This window comes from Arvicola amphibius, chromosome 6, assembly GCF_903992535.2.
Source record: "Arvicola amphibius chromosome 6, mArvAmp1.2, whole genome shotgun sequence".
Classification (NCBI taxonomy): Eukaryota; Metazoa; Chordata; class Mammalia; order Rodentia; family Cricetidae; genus Arvicola; species Arvicola amphibius.
The window spans coordinates 18,485,152-18,501,578 of NC_052052.2; the positions used below are offsets into that span (position 1 = coordinate 18,485,152).

At 41.6% G+C, this 16,427-nt stretch overlaps 1 protein-coding gene and 1 non-coding gene across 4 annotated transcripts in view; both read left to right on the top strand.

The window, feature by feature from the left end:
* Cep85 (centrosomal protein 85) overlaps nt 1-16,427 on the top strand; it is a 32,625-nt gene that overhangs the window by 10,612 nt on the left and 5,586 nt on the right. For 2 of the 3 annotated variants that reach the window (XM_038334151.1, XM_038334153.1), the window contains 8 exons: nt 763-915; nt 6,086-6,780; nt 8,130-8,263; nt 8,719-8,836; nt 10,763-10,948; nt 12,811-12,963; nt 13,450-13,604; nt 15,601-15,694. In XM_038334151.1, the coding sequence (XP_038190079.1) occupies nt 763-915; nt 6,086-6,780; nt 8,130-8,263; nt 8,719-8,836; nt 10,763-10,948; nt 12,811-12,963; nt 13,450-13,604; nt 15,601-15,694 (1,688 nt within the window). The remainder of the gene's footprint in view (nt 1-762; nt 916-6,085; nt 6,781-8,129; nt 8,264-8,718; nt 8,837-10,762; nt 10,949-12,810; nt 12,964-13,449; nt 13,605-15,600; nt 15,695-16,427) is intronic. The other variant, XM_038334152.1, reaches the window with a different exon arrangement.
* Nucleotides 250-370, top strand: LOC119818146. The gene has a single exon (XR_005286053.1). It is a non-coding gene; the product is annotated as a small nucleolar RNA SNORA32 (small nucleolar RNA).

A 16,427-nucleotide genomic window follows, 5' to 3' on the forward strand; every position in this document is an offset into this window, starting at 1 on the left:
TTCCAGGACAGCTAAGGCTACACAGAGAAACCCTGTCTTGAAAATAAAACAGAATGGGGCTGTAGAGATGGCTCAGCTGTTAAGAGCACTGGCTGCTCTTTCACAGGACCTGGGTTCAATTCCCAGCATCCACATGGCTGCTCACAACTATAGATCTAGTTCAAGGGGTTCTGACATCCTCACACAAACATACATTCAGGAATACACCACATAAAATAAAAATAAATAAAACAAAAAAGTTCTTTGAAATGGTTGTTACCAGGCTTTTAGAATGCAGTTTCTCATTTGCTGTGGCAATAACCATAAAAACCCATCCATCTAGGGTTTTCCATGTACTGCTTTGTGAGTAGGCAACCTTTTGGGAGCATTTTTATTGCTGCTGAGGTTTTAAGAACTACATTGCAAATTATCACTATAGTGCATACTTAGAGCAACAATCTATTATATATCCTTCTATGTTGCTAGTGATAAGGTGTTGTAATGTAGGTAGGTCAAACTGAGGTAGAATGTAGCTCCAGGTACTTAGTTGATTACTTCCATGTTCTTGTCATATAGGACGAATAACATAACTGGATTAATTCCCAATTATTTGAAAAAGGGTTATCTTGAGAAATCTGAAACTTCAGCATCATGGATGGACAATAAAGGAATTACATGTGAAATCCCCTAAATAAAAATTTACTGACCTTACCCCCCCAAAAGTACTTAATTGAGTTTCATCAGCTGGTTTACACCAAAGTGAATGAATGTCTCTTGTTACAGGTTCCAATGTGATTCAGAAAAGCAGTTCTCTGGGAACTGAATGGCAGACACCAGTTATCTCAGAGGCCTTTCGTAGCCGCTTCAGCCGTTGTTCAAGCATAGCTGACAGTGGGGACACAGCCATTGGAACATCATGCTCAGACATTGCAGAGGGTAAGGTTGGATTTGTGATTGGATTGTCAACATACACCGCCATTTCAGTTTGAATTCCACATATATTGTCATTTACAGAATGGTCATAGGGTCAAGCTATCCAGTTATGGAATCTGAATAATAATGAGTAATTATTTCTTGTTTTTTAATATCACTAAATTTGTTGTCTTACTATGGCATGAATATGCAGACGTCTTTTTTGTTTGGTTTTTGTTTCTGTGGTACTAGAGATTGAATCTTGGCCCTTCCATGTGCTGGGCACGCGCTCTGCCGGTCAGGGACGCTCTCGTTTGTTGTTTTTCATTCATGGTCTCTTTCTCCTTTAATTCAGCCCGTTTGTGTGCTATTCCCATCTTTTAGCTGCTTCTAGCTATGGCAGTTTTACTACTCTGAATGTTCCAGTAGTCCTACGAGGCTTTCTCCATCCCTCTCCTTAATTGATTCTTCCCATAAACATTTTTGTATCTTTAATATCTCTGCCACTTGTTTTTGCACTGAAATACCAATTACCAGTCAGTACTTTACAAGGCATATAGGTGGGGCCTAGAGGGCAGAAGGTCTAAAGATAATAATTATTATTTATCGGGCACAGACTTTTGATCCCAGCACTCAGAAGGCAGAAGCAGGCAGGTCTGTGAGTTCAAAGCCAGCTTGATCGGATTTACTGAGTTCAGGACAACCAAAGCTACATAGTGAGACCATGTCTCCTAAAACAAACAAAGCAAACAAACAAAAAATTAGTATTTATGGGGCTGGACTGATGACTCATCAATTAAAAGCACTTCTTCTTCTAAAAGACCCAAGTTTATTTTCTAGCACCCACAGCAGGTTACTAACAACAATCTGTAACTTTAGTTACAGGGAATCATGTGGTACACATGCATATATGCAGACAAAACACTCATGAATAAAGTAAAACAAACTTTTTAAAAAAATTTGTACATATTATTTTTTTGGTTTTGGGAACAATGTCTTGTGTAGACCAGACTGTCTTTGAACTTGCTGTTGTCAGGAATAACCTGATCTACTGCACCCACCTCCTAAGTGCTTGTATTACAGGTGTGTGCCACTGTGGCCAGCTTTTTATTAATATGTATTAATAAAAATATAATAAAGTAGGAATGGTAGCACATTAATTCAAGACCAGCTTGGGCTACATAGCAAGATCCTGTTTCAAAAATAAAAAAGTATTGTTTGCGCATGTATGAACAAATAATCTGGCGATTCCTACAAAGATTAAATATAAAGATTTTTCTTTTTCCTTCTTTGAGACAAGTCTCATGTATTCCAACTTAGCTTCAAACTCCCTATATAGCTAAGAATTACCTTGAACTTCTGATTCTACTCCAGACTTGTGCCACCATGCCAGATTTTTACAGTACTAGGGATCAAACCCACATGTTTCATGCATGTTAGACAAGTGTTCTATCAACTGAGATATATCCTCCTGAAGATAACTTTTAAGCTAATGATTATACTCTTAGGTTTATAGCCAAGAGAAATGAAAACATATGTACATGAATGTTCATAGCCTTATTCAAAATAAACAAAAAGTTTAAACACATTCACAGCAGATGAATGGTTATATATCCATATAAGACCTTAGAATAAAATAAATGAAGTACTCAGGTGGTTTGAATTAGATGAACCTTAAAAAGCATTAACCAAAGTTAATAGAAAACAGAAAAGATTCATATTACATATGATTTTTAACATTTCTCCTCTCTGTGTGTGTGTGTGTGTGTGTATCTGTGTGTGGCTGTGTGTGTGTGGCTGTGTGTCTGTGTGTGAATGAATTATAGCTGTGATCACATGCCATGGTACAGTACAGTGTGGTGGCCAAAAGTCTGTGACAGTTCATTCTCTCTACGGTATGAGTCCCAGGGAACTTAAGTTGTCAGGATTGGCGGTAAAAGCATGAGGGAAATTGTTCTTAACTGCTGAGTCATCTCACTGGCTCTGGGTGATCAGTTTATTTGTTGGGACAGTCTCATATATTTCGGGCTTGCCACGTATTTGGGAATGACATGAAACATATGCCTCTGTCTCCTAAATGCTGGGACTACCTCCACTTTCTGAAAATTGGCATATACTATACACCCAGTTTAAGCAGTGTTAGAACATGAACCCAGGACTCTGCATGCTAGACAAGCGCAGGCAGTCTACCAGCTAGACTAGAGCTCACTGACTCAGACTGGTTGACCAGCAGGTTTCAAGGATCCTCCTGTCTTGCTCTCCCCAGCGCTGAGATGAAAGGTTTTTGTTACCTATTCGTTTCCTGGCCACCCAATAATCACACAGAAGCTATATTAATTACAACACTGTTTGGCCAATAGCTTATGCATATTTCTAGAAAATTCTTTCATCTTAAATTAACCCATTTCTCTTAATTTGTGAGTCACCATGAAGTTGTGACGTAAGGTCGTGACTGGCAGCTGGCATCTTTCTCCTTCAGCAGCTACATGGAGTCTCCCCAACTCCGCCTGCTCTCTCTCTACATCTCTGCTTGGATTTTCCGCCTGGCTTTACTGTTAGGTCATTGGCCGAAGGCAGCTTCTTTATTAACCAATAGCAATAAAACATTCATTGCATACAGAGGGGAATCCCACATCAGGTGCTGGTTAGTTGAACTCAAGTCTCCATAATCTCCATTGCGAATACTTTACCAACTGAGCAATCTCCCCCAGCCTGCTTTTCTGCCCTTTTTGTTTATATACTGTGACTGTGTGTATTGCCAGAAATCAAACTGAGGACTTTTGAACATGTTAGGCAATTGCTCTATCCCCAGTTCTATGCCATGAGGTTTTGATTATTTTAGATTTTTTTTTTTAGACAGTGTCTCATATAGTAGCCCAGGCTGACTTTGAAATCACAATGTAGCCAAAGATAGGAAAACAACTGATAGATTACAGGGACTCACTACTTGATTTTTTAGTTAGGCTTTTTAGATTTCAGATCTGTACAAATATCATAAAGTCACATTTATATCCCTGTTCCACTCCAATTTTTACACCAGTTTTGGTCCCAGTTGCTTCAGAACAGAATTATTCAACCTGTAGTTGCTGGGCTGAAACAAACTAGCATTCTTGGATAACCAGTGTGGAATGTGGCCAGAACTGATTGATTTTAGCAGTAGCTGACTATTTCCATTCCATGAAAGGAGGGTTGCTGGGAAGAATGGACTATTTTTTGAGGGGACTGGATGTGACTAAGAGATTTAGAATTATACCTTTGAAATATCAAAGGCTTCATAGTTTGGGGAACTGTGGCTGTCTATACTTAAAATCCCATAGACTAAATCTGGAATAACTTTGAAAATCACAGAATATAGTGCAAGTTTGAAAATGAATGTTGTTATTACTCTCTTTCAGAATGCTCTAAAAGACAAAGCAGACTTGGTGCAGATTGCTATTTTAAAGCATAGGTGTGAGTTGGTTGTCTTGGCAGCCCTTCCAGTCTGTCTTCCTCCATTACCATGCTATGGGAACAGGCTGGGGCCTCTTAGGAGAGCATTAGAATGGTGCTCTCATCCTCAAGCTCTGATACCTAGGATATCAAATAGAGCCTCCTAGTCTTAGACTTACAGCAGTATCCTTTAACCTTTAACTTATTGTATATTTAAGTCCTAAACTTCAAAATCTGTCCATTAACTCAGAAATTTTCTCTCCTCCCCCTACCCCCTGAGACAGGGTTTCTCTGTAGTTTTGGAACTAGCTCTTGTAGACCAGGCTGGCCTCAAACTTACAGAGATCTGCCTACCTCTGCCTCCTGAGTGCTGGGATTAAAGGTGTATGCCACCACCACCGAGACTAATGCATATTACCAGAGATTATTCAGGTTTTAGGAGGAATTCTTTGTGCTTTAGGAGGAATTGAATGAAAAAATTCAATTGTTTGGTTTTAAACAGAGTGACTCCATAGCCCAGCCTGCCTGCATCTTTATATGTACTCAAGCTGGTCTTGAATTTGTAGTCAGCCTCAGCCTCTCAGGTGTGCCAGGATTATAGGTATGTATAGGTATAAACCCACTTTAGGCTTAGTTTTTTGGGTTTTGTTGTTTTAGGTTTTTTTTTTTTTTTGTTAGAATAATCTTTTTTTATACCGTTAGGATAACCTGAATATAGGAAGTTGGATACTTCACATATATTACAAGGATAACTTGGATTGGTATGTGTTTGGTTTTTGTTACTTGTTTGGTTTTGGAGATGTTTTGTTTTGAGACTGGGTCTCCTCATTATAAACTCAGGCTGGCTGTCAGCTAGTATGTAGCCCAGGTGGGCCTCAAAGAAATCAAAATTTAGTCTGAAAAACAGTGTAAAATCACATTATAATACGGACAAATGGGCAAGTGGAGAACAAAATACAAGATAGAAGATTTCTGTATTTACCCACTTGAGCATGCTCAGTGTACTAGAATGAAACCTGAGAGTTACTAAGAATAACCTCAAATGTCCGGGCAGTCGACTCTAGGGTGTGGGAGGGAACACTCCTGACTCAGATGCTGTGCTCCTGCCCTGGACCCCAGCAGCACCGTCTGTCTCTCCTGTCTTCAGGTGGCTTGGACTCATTGCTTGCTTTCACTGAGGAGCCTTTGGAGGTCAGAGGGCTTGGTGCTCCCTGGAAGGAATTTTATTTTTATTAGATTAGATTATAAGTTAGATTTGTTCAGCTTCCAGAAGAGTAGGGCCTAATGCATTTCCTTTATAGTAAGTGATTTTCTTTTTAAGTTAGTTTTCAGCTTTGCTTGATGCCCACCAAGAGTTTATTGAAATACAGTGGACATAAGTTAAAAATGAAGCCATTGTTGTCTTTTGCTGGCATATCTTATAAATAATAGCATTTGAGATACTGGAACACAACATTTCTCAAGTTGTTGTGTCTCCTTGTTTGATTTTCTTTCTTTTTTAGAGGACAAGGATGGTACTCTAGCCACAGCTGGCCCAGAACTGCCAGTGTAGCCCTTACTGACCTCAAACTTGGGACAGTTCTTATGCTTCTACCTCCCAAGTGCTAGAATTACAGGCATGAGCCTCCACTTCTAAGTCCTACCTGCTTCTTCTGATAGGATTCTCTCCTTGGTCTGAAGACAAGTAGAGAACATCTGGCATAGCAACCAAACAAGAAAGCTTGGTCTTTGATTTTTGACTCATGGGAGACTCTTCTCTCTACAGATTTCTGCAGCTCAAGTGGCAGCCCATCTTTCCAGCCAATCAAAAGCCACATAACCATTCCAACAGCCCATGTGATGCCTTCTACTTTGGGGGCTTCTCCTGCCAAACCAAATTCTACACCTTCTGGGCCTTCTTCCTCTAAACTCCCCTTGTCAGGCTTGACTGAAGGTGTGGGGATGACAAGAAATGGAGACTTCGGTGCAGTGAAACGTTCTCCAGGCCTGTCGAGAGATTTCATGTATCTCCCTAGTGCTGCTGGAGAAAATGGGATTCAGCAGTCCTGGTTTCCAGCAGTCGGCCATGAAAGAGAGGGAGAGTTGAGGAAGTTTGATATTCCTAGCATGGAGTCTACTCTAAACCAGCCAGCCATGGTAGAGACATTATATTCAGATCCACATTACCGAGGCCACTTCCCCAACCCAAGATCTGATGCAAATAAGGATGTATACAAAGTATTGCCAGAATCTAAGAAGGCACCAGGCAGTGGTGCAGTATTTGAACGGAATGGACCACATGCTAGCAACAGTGGAGTGCTCCCTTTGGGACTCCAGCCTGCTCCTGGCCTTTCCAAGTCACTATCCTCTCAGGTGTGGCAACCAAGTCCTGACCCTTGGCATCCTGGAGAACAGTCATGTGAACTCAGTACTTGTCGACAGCAGTTGGAATTGATTCGTTTACAGATGGAACAAATGCAGGTAGAGAACCATTTCTTGCATTTTGCATGTTTTTTTTTCTCCTTAAACCTCATAACCTTTGTCTTATAAGTTTTAGGGTTTTGTTTTGTTTTGTTTTGTTTGTTTGTTTTGGTTTTTTGAGACAGGGTTTCTCTGTGTGACCCCAGCTGTATTATTAATTGTTATGTGAGTATTTGAGTGTGGGTTTGTGCATTGAGTGCATTCACAGAGAAGGCAGAAGAGGGCATGGATCCCATGGAACTGGGGTTAACGGCAGTAGTGAGTCACCTGAAATGGATGCTAGGAACCGAACTCAGGTCTTCTTTATTGGTACACGCTCTCTCTTAATTGCAGAGCCATCTCTCACAGCCTACTTTGTCCTTATAAGTTTTAACTCCAAAGAAAACATTGGTGAGAAAAGGTGATGTTTGTAGACAGAAAATGAAGGTGTGAGTTTTTGACCACTAAATCTGTTGGTAGTCTGATAAACGACCAGACCAGATATGTGCTCCAAAGTAGAAAATTATGAAGGAAAGCTCAAAGCTTGATGTATAGACCAGGTGGGTCTTGAACTCACAGAGATCCACCTACCTCTGCCTCCCCAGGTGATGGAATTAAAGGCCATCAAGCCCAGCGCTAAATAAAGATCATCTTTGAGGGGCCAGTGAGATTGGTTAGAAGGTAAAAACACTGCTGTAACAAGCCTGGAACAGTGAATTCTATCCCCAGACCCACATATCACATATGTTCTTCCTCTCTCTGTCTCTCTCTGTCTGTCTGTCTGTCTGTCTCTGTGTCTCTCTCTCTCTCTCTCTCTCTCTCTCTCTCTCTCTCTCTCTCTCTCTCTCTCTCTCTCTCTCTCTCTCTCTCTCTCACACACACACACACACACACACACACTCGTAGATACATAGGCCAACTAGGCCTGCCTCAAAAACCAGCAGTGCTGGGGGGATAGGGAATGTCTTTGAACTCATGGTTGGTTGGGTTTTTGGTTTTTTTTTTTTGTTTGTTTGTTTTTTGTTTATTGTTTTTTTTTTTTTTTTTTTTGCTAAGCCCTACCCCTCTTTGTGCTGCTGAAGAGTGAGAAGGAAGGAAGCAGGGTATAGTCTCCTGTCCTGGTCTGTAAGCTGCTGATTTAATGACTGACCTTAGAACTAGAGACTTTCTGAACAGAGTGTTTAGTTGGCAGACATCCCCCTGACAAGTTCTTTCCAGTCATGCATCAGAGCTAAAATTATTTTTAAAACATTGACATTATCAGGCTGAGCCAGACTAGACCTTAACTTCCAATCCTAACTGGGTACTGCTCAGGTGTTCCCAGGTACCTGTGGTTAAGCTCAAGCCCAGCTGGCCTGTTTGTCTTCCAGCTTCAGAATGGAGCCATCTGTCATCATCCTGCTGCTTTTGCTCCCTTACTGCCTACCTTAGAGCCAGCACAGTGGATCAGCATCTTGAACAGTAATGAGCATCTTCTGAAGGAAAAGGACCTCCTCATTGACAAGTAAGATGGTGGGGTGCTGCAAGACAGGTTCTGCTGTCGGGTCTCCCTGGGAGGCCCTTAGTGAGCTCTTCCCAAGAGCAGGTTATTCCTGTCCCCCACTATCTATTGTTTAGGCTCATGCCTGGCTGATGGGCAGCTTGCTCTTGTCACTTATTAATGTGATAGGCCAGTCTCTCTGCAGGGCCACTATAGAGGGCTTTCAAGGGGTGACTGGTTTATGGCAAATCTTTTCTCATTTTTCCCCTTAATCTTTTTCTCATGTGATCCTACCCTTTCAGCAAAATATAAAGTCCAGCATACAGTTGTGTATAGTAGTGTAGCATGCATAGCTGCCTACCAAAGTGTGGTATCTAGAATCAAGATCTAAGTATTGTTACCCTTCTATCTAAAGAAAGGGCTCACACTGTAAAGAAGTTTAATGTCAGGATCTCAAATCTGACTGTTGGCTTTTGCAGGCAGAGGAAACATATCTCTCAGTTGGAGCAGAAAGTGCGAGAAAGTGAACTACAAGTCCACAGTGCTCTTTTGGGCCGTCCTGCCCCTTTTGGGGATGTCTGCTTATTGAGGCTACAGGTAAATATAGCCCCTAGGGCAGCACTCTTCTTACTATAATGTATTTTCCCTGTGCTTAGATAGCCAGGAAACAAGAAATCAAATGACAAAGGTACCCTGTCCTTAAAGAGTAAGAATCTTAAACTTTGCTCTGCCCTTGTGAGGTTAGAAAAGGGGAAACCCAGGTGAGAGTTCAGATGTCTTGGTATCAGAAGATACATGGGAAGAAAGGAAGGCAAAGCACGGTAGATAGTAAGGTCCTAGCATTGAATAATATTCTTAGAAGGCCTCGTGTTTTATATGTTTGTTTTTGTGTATGGTTGGAGTTTAAAAAATTTATGTGTATGAATGTGTTGCCTGCATGTATATGTGCGTACAGCATTCATGCCTGCTGCCCGAGGAAGTCAGAATAGGGTGTGCAAGAACAACAAATAATTTAAACTGATCTACCATCTCCAGCCCTTGTATTTGGCTATTATGACTACATGTATGTCTGTGTACCACTTCGCATGTGTGTTATCTGTGAAGGCTAGAAGAGAGCATATAATAACTCCCTGGATTTAGAGTTATACATGGTTGTAAGCTGTTATGTAGATTTTAGAATCAAACCCAGGTCCCTTGGAGGAGCTTCCAGTGCTCCTAACTGCTGAGCATGTCTCCAGCTTCATTCTTAGAAGTCTTTTAATTTGGCTTGCTTGTTTGTTGTTTTTGTTGCTTTTTCAGGTCAGGGTTTCTCTGTTGTAGCTTTAGCTGTCTTAGAATTTACTCTGTAAACCAGGCTGACCTCAAACTCAGAGATCCGTCTGCATCTGCCTCCCTTATACTGGGATTAAAGGATTGAGCCACCACTGCCAGACATTCTTAGAAGTCTCAATCTGCAGATCCTGGCCAAATAAAAAGTGGCAGAGGCCATGGGTGATTTAGAGCTGTTGTCATTTTTATTCTTTCATATTTAGGAACAGCTTAAAGAAAACAATATTTTCACTGAGGTCAGTGTCCAGTAAGGTTAAGAAGGAATCTGCTTTGTCAGCTGAACTTGTGCAGTTTGTGCTTTTGAGTGATGAATATTAGATTATCGTACGTATTAAAGCCTGCTTGATCTAACAGCATCAGAATATTCTCTAATTTACTGATGAAAACAAGTATGAGAGGGAGCCAGGCCTCAAACCTGAGTCTTGTGGTGGTTTGTCTGTGGTCCTTCCTCTGTGGCGTGTATCCTTAGGTATTGCTCTAATTCTTTGTGTTGATTTAATTTTATTTCTATTTTGTGTATTTGAGTATTTTGCCTGTATGTATGTATGTGTATCGTGTGTGCCTGGTGCCCGTGGAAGTCAGAAGGGGCTTCAGATCTCCTGGAGCTGGGTTTAGGCATGGATGTTAGCTGCGATTTGGGTGGTGGGAACTGGACCCAGGTCCTCTGTAAGAGTAGCCAGTGCTCTTAACCACTGAGGCAAATCTCCATCCCTAGGTATTGCTGTGAAAAGTCTTTCTCACCGGGCGATGGTGGTTCACGCCTTTAATCCCAGCACTCGGGAGGCAGAGGCAGGTGGATCTCTGTGAGTTCGAGACCAGCCTGGTTTATAAGAACTAGTTCCAGGACAGGCTCCAAAGCCACAGAGAAACCCTGTCTCGAAAAACCAAAAAAAAAAAAAAAGAAAAGAAAAGAAAATAAATAAAAGTGTGTTTCTCAAATTTGAGTGCATATCAGAGTTACTTGGAGGGCTTACTCACAGCACAGGTAGGATCTGTCCCTAGAATTTCTGATTTAGTGGGCCAGTGAGTAAGATTCTAAAACTTATCAAATTCCAGTAACAATTGATACTGACTCTTGGTCCTGGAGAAGCACTGCCTGAAGAAACCATTGGAGAAGGATGGTGCTTGACCTAGAGTATAATGGGAAATGTATAATTACAGGGAACCAGTTACATATTAAGAATATTTTGGCAGGAGTTGCAGCGAGAGAACACTTTCTTACGGGCACAGTTTGCCCAGAAGACAGAAGCCTTGAGCAAAGAAAAGATGGAGCTTGAAAAGAAACTCTCTGCTTCAGAAGTTGAAATTCAGCTCATCAGGGAGTCTCTCAAAGTGACACTGCAGAAGCATTCGGAGGAGGGGAAAAAACAGGAAGAAAGGGTGAGCTGAGAAGCACTGGCTCTAAACCATGAGAGAGTTTGGTAATCAGCCCTCTCTGCCAAGTAATCTCTCTAGTCTGTTCCCCGAACCAAGAGAAGCCAGTTAGGTGGGACTCTCCATCAACTTTTCACACAGGGTGTCTAGAGATGAACCTCTGCTTTTCTGCATGCTACAAGACTCCTCAAGCCAGGGAGAGGTGAATAGTCCCTCACTAGCCCAAGATCTGTTGGCTGCCAGCTTTCTGGAGGGAAACCAGCCTGGGCAGTTGTATCAGATGACACATTGCAGGAGGTAACATTAACTCCATTCAGTCTGCTTTCTCTTCATCCTGCTGAAAAGTAGAGAAAGATTTCATGCTCGCCGCTAGATTTTGTCAGTGCTCTTAGAGCTCCTTAGTGGAAAATTGGTCACCATTGGGGAAGATCTTTTAAAATATGGGGGTTTTGTTGGTACTCCAATTAACAGCTTTCTCTAAAAAATATTTTTTTTTTAAAGATTTATACCTGCAGGCCAGAAGAGGGCACCAGGTCTCATTATTGATGGCTGTGAGTCAGTCACCATGTGGTTGCTTCTCCTTTTTTTTTTTTTTTTTTTAAGTTAATACTTTGTTTTACATGTGGTCACTTTTTTGCTTTTAATCCAGAATTGGTTTACCATCATTTTTCAGTAAACTTCCTAGGTAATTTTGGTACAAACTGAAATGTAAGAACTGTAGGTTTAGAGCTTGATGATTACAGATTAAAGCTGGAATAAACCTTTTAACTTATTTTCAAATATTGTCATGTCTTTGGATGGAAGAGTAGGGGTGTGTCTCTGCTCTGACATAATTCTCTCCTTTTCCTCTTTTGTTCCCCCTAGCTTCCTTATTTGTAAGCCAAAGAAAACATCTCCTTTCAACAAGTTTGTTGAATTCCTTCTGGGACAAGCATTGTGCTATGCTTTAGGGATATGGTAACTTAACAAAATGGATATAATCCATAGAAATAGCCATTCTGTTCAAAGAGTTTACCTTATCAGATAGATGATTATGTTATAGAAGTGCTACAGTTTTGTTTGTTTTTAATGTATACTTATGTTTTGCCTGCATGTGTGTCAGTGCATCACATTCATGTTTTGCCCTTGGCCAGGAGGAAGTGTCAGATCCCTGGAACTGGAGGTATAGATGGTTGTAAGCCACCATTAGTACTGTGAATAGAACCTGTATCCTCTGAGAGCAGCCGGTATTCTAACTACTTGAGTCATCCCTCCAGTCCAGAAACTAGTTTTGGGCTTTTTGTTTGTTTATTTAATTAAATAACTTTTTTCTTGTTCGTTTGGGTTTTTGAGGCAGGATTTCTCTATGTAACAGCCCTGGCTGTCCTGCAACTCACTTTGTAGACCAAGCTACCCTCGAACTCAAGAGATCTATCTGCCTGCCTCTGCCTCCCAAGTGCTGGGATTAAAGGTGTGTGCCACCATAGCCTGTCATAAATAAATTTTTATTGAAGGGGTTTTGATTCCTCTGCTGTCTGTGCAGGTCACTCAGGTTCAAGATTTCTGTAAACAGCTCTTTCTTAAAGAAAGGTGCTTAGTACACTTGTGATGTTGGCTCTGTTCTGTGTCTCTTCTTGGATTAGAGACACATAGTCATGACAACTTCAGGGGTCTCCACTGGTGGATTTCTGGCAATTTCTTCAAACAATTTACTTTAGAAACTATGTTAAGGTAGATCTGTGTCTTAGCAAAGGTTACTTAGCTCTCTGTCTTCATTGTAGGAAAGAACACGCGTACCTTCAAGGAAAGGCAGAGACGGCAGTCACTGAAAAATGTTCATAGCCATAGAAAAACAAATGGAAACAGACTTTTGATATTTCTTTCACTAGGTCAAAGGTCGTGATAAACATATCAATAATTTGAAAAAGAAATGTCAAAAGGAATCAGAGCAGAACCGGGAGAAGCAGCAGCGTATTGAAACCTTGGAGCGCTACCTAGCTGACCTGCCTACTCTTGAAGATCATCAGAAGCAGACCGAGCAGGTAGCAGCAGTCTCTGGGAATATTGGGAACAAGCAGGGAGTAGCCAAGCAGGGTTCGTTCTCATTATCGAACTTATTGAAAGGAATATCTCAAAAGGAGTCACGTCTGCCTAGATTTACAACTAGATGCCTTTTTTTTTTTTTAATTTATTTGAGATACAGTCTCTGTGTAGTTCTAGTTATCCTGGAACTTACTGTGTAGACCAGGCTGACCTCGAACTCACAGAGATAGCCTGCCTCTGCTTCCTGAGTGCTGGGGTTAAAGGTTTTTGTCACCATACCAGCCTTGTTTTATTTCTTGGAGACAGGGTCTAGTCTCTGACTGGTCTAGAGCTCACTATGTAGAGCAGACTGACCTGAACTCAAAGGGGTCTACCTGCCTCTTGCTGGGATTAAAGGCATGCACCACTATACCCAGGTTAAGGACTGCAGATGTTTGATACTCATGGCAGTCTTCCTTAGCTAAGCATGGGGTCCTGTCTCTTAGCTGAAGGATGCTGAGTTGAAGAACACGGAACTGCAAGAGAGAGTGACTGAGCTGGAGACTTTACTGGGGGACACCCAGGCAACCTGCAGAGAGAAGGAGGTTCAGCTGGAAAGCCTGAGACAAAGAGAAACAGAATTCTCCTCTGCAAGACATAGGTAAACACCCTTTAGACTTGAGGGAAGGAATAGTTTTGTCCTGGTGCAGTGTTAACAACCCTTGCTTGCTTACTTATTTGATTTTGAGTGAATGTACAAACCCCTTCTCTTCTTAGAGCTTTGTTTTCTTTGGATTGTGACTAGTAGGAAAGTTGCTTATGGGCAGAGAATCTGTCTTTGTGGTGAAGTGGAGTTTTATCATAGTATGATTGGGAAAACACTTCTGTCTTAAGGTTTCTATTGCTGTGAAGAGACACCATGACCACGGCAATGCTTATAAAGGGAAACATTTAGTTGAGGTGGCTCACTTACAGTTTCAGAGGTTCAGTCCATTATCATCATGATGGGGAGCATGGCAGCATGCAGGCAGATGTGGTGCTGAAGCTGAGAGTCTTAAATCTTATAGGCAACAGGAAGTCGGTTGACACACTGGGCGGTAGCCGGAGTATAGGAAACCTCGAAGCCCGCCCCCAGAGACACACTTCCTCTAACAAGGTCATGCCCACTCCAACAAAGCTATATCTCCTAATAGTGCTCCCCCTTTGAGATTATCGGGACCAGTTACATTCAAAGTACCCCACCATCTCAGTGCCTATCACAAAAACCTTAAGAGCCAGGCATGGTAATGCACACCTTTAATCGCAGAGACAGACAGATTTTATGAGTTTGAGGCCTACCCAGTTTACATAATTTCAGGCCAGTTAGGGCTACATAGTGAGACTGTCTCAAGAGGAAAATAGTTTATAAAGTAGGAAATGAGATAGTCTATATTTTCAGAAATGTATCCTAGTTCTATAGAAGACTTAGGGATTATCCACATTTTGAGTCTGTAAGCTAAATACTACCAAGAATATCTATTTCTCATCAGTGCTCAGAATTGATTTTTGTTTGGTGGTTTTTTTAGTGGTATATGTTTGAGATAAGGTCTTACTCTGTAACCTTGGCTGGCCTTGAGCTCCCAGAGATCCTCCTGCCTCTGCCCACCCTGTTGAAATGCTGGGGTCAAAGGTGTGAGTCACCACTCGCAGTCCTCAGATTGTTTCTGGTCACTAGGATAGTCACTGAGATGACAAGATGCTGTGGTGTAGTCTTGGGAATTCATAACAATTTCTGAAAAGGATGGTTGTGTTTCAGCAACCTCTTGGGCTAAATGTTTCTAATTGGTAGATTGGATTTCTTATCCTGTATTCAGACACAGTGATTATCTTGTTTATCTCGGTGGGTCACAATAGAAGAGATTACAAGGGGGACTGGAGAGATGGCTCAGAGGTTAAGAGCACTGACTGCTCTTCCAGAGGTCTTGAGTTCAATTCCCAGCAACCACATGCTGGCTCACAACCATCTGTAATGAGATCTGGTGCCCTCTTCTGGCCTGCAGGCATACATGGAGGCTGAACACTGTGTACATGACAAATAAATAAATCTTTTAAAAAAAAATGTTGTCAAGGGGCCAATTGGAGGAAGTATTGGGTGGAGTCAGAATTGGAGGACTGTTGTTTTATCTCTGTTGCTGTGATAAAAATGCACTGACTAAAAGCAATATCGGGGACAAAAGGCTTTATTTCATCTCCTACTTCCATTGGGAGAAAGCAGGGACCTAGAGAAATGCTAGCTCTGTCACAGACTCATGCTAGCTTCTAGCTTTGTTTGACACCAGACTGGCCTCCAACTCACAGAGATCTGCTTGCCTCTGCCTCCCAAGTGCTGGGATTAAAGGCATGTGCCACCACCACCTGGCTCAAATCTTATTAATCAAAACAGAATGCAAGAGTCTTTGGCGAATAAGGAATTGATGGTATATTATATAGATTCTGGTCCCTTAAAAAGGAAATCGAATGCATTGAGTATCTTCTCTCAGAGATACCCTGTATCACATCATCCTCAGCTTTGGGAGGAAGGTGGAACTGTTTTGCTCCAAAGACATAGTAAATAATAGAACCAAGAAAGCCACAATGATTCTGATTTCATAGTTCTAGAAGAATACTTTTTCTTTCAGCTTGCAAGATAAACAGTCTGTGGAGGATGCCAGTGAAGAAGGTCTCCCAGTGGAAATGGAATCCCAGCAGAAGGAATGTGATTCCCTCCGAAAGGTGATTAATGGTTTCTGGGCTCTGGCCTGGGTAGACTGGGAGGAAAGAAGAGGTTGTGTACTGGGAAAAAAAATCAGGAATTCTGTCTTAAGCCACCTAGGACCTGCTCCCAAGAGCTTTTCTCTCTTCTGAGAAGTAAGCCCTGTATAGTAAGTTTGCATTTTAGGTATTCAGTCTTACAACAAGTAAGTTGCTTATTAGGAATACATGCAAAAGCTACGGTCAGCATGCCCCTCAGATGAATCAAAATGATGTACTGAAGCCCAGGTGCCCTGCAGTGATGGTTCAGGTCCTGGAGAAACTGAACTGCAAAAGATCATCAGAACATTATAACCAATGAGTTTCTCAACTCAGCAAATAATAGAGATCCAGTAACCTGCTGGTAAGACAGGTTACAGGTTAGCAGAAATGGGTCAGAGACTGTTAGCTCTGGAGGCACAGAAAGCTGGGACTATTTGTGTTCTCTGCTTGGATAGATCACTATGACCAAAACTCCAAACCCATACCCATTGTAGCTCTGGATAGGGAGACTCAGAAAGCTAAATTTGTCCTTTTCCAAAGAACCTTGATGTGTACTGGGTATATATAAAGTTAATTCCACTGACCTGCTGTTAATTAAGTGAAGGTCCCTTACCCTAGAAGTGCTCGTGTGAACTATTGCAGTTCTCTTTAAGACTATGACTAGAACACAGAGTCCAAGGTCTGTGAAAGTAGGTAACGAAGACTGGGAGTC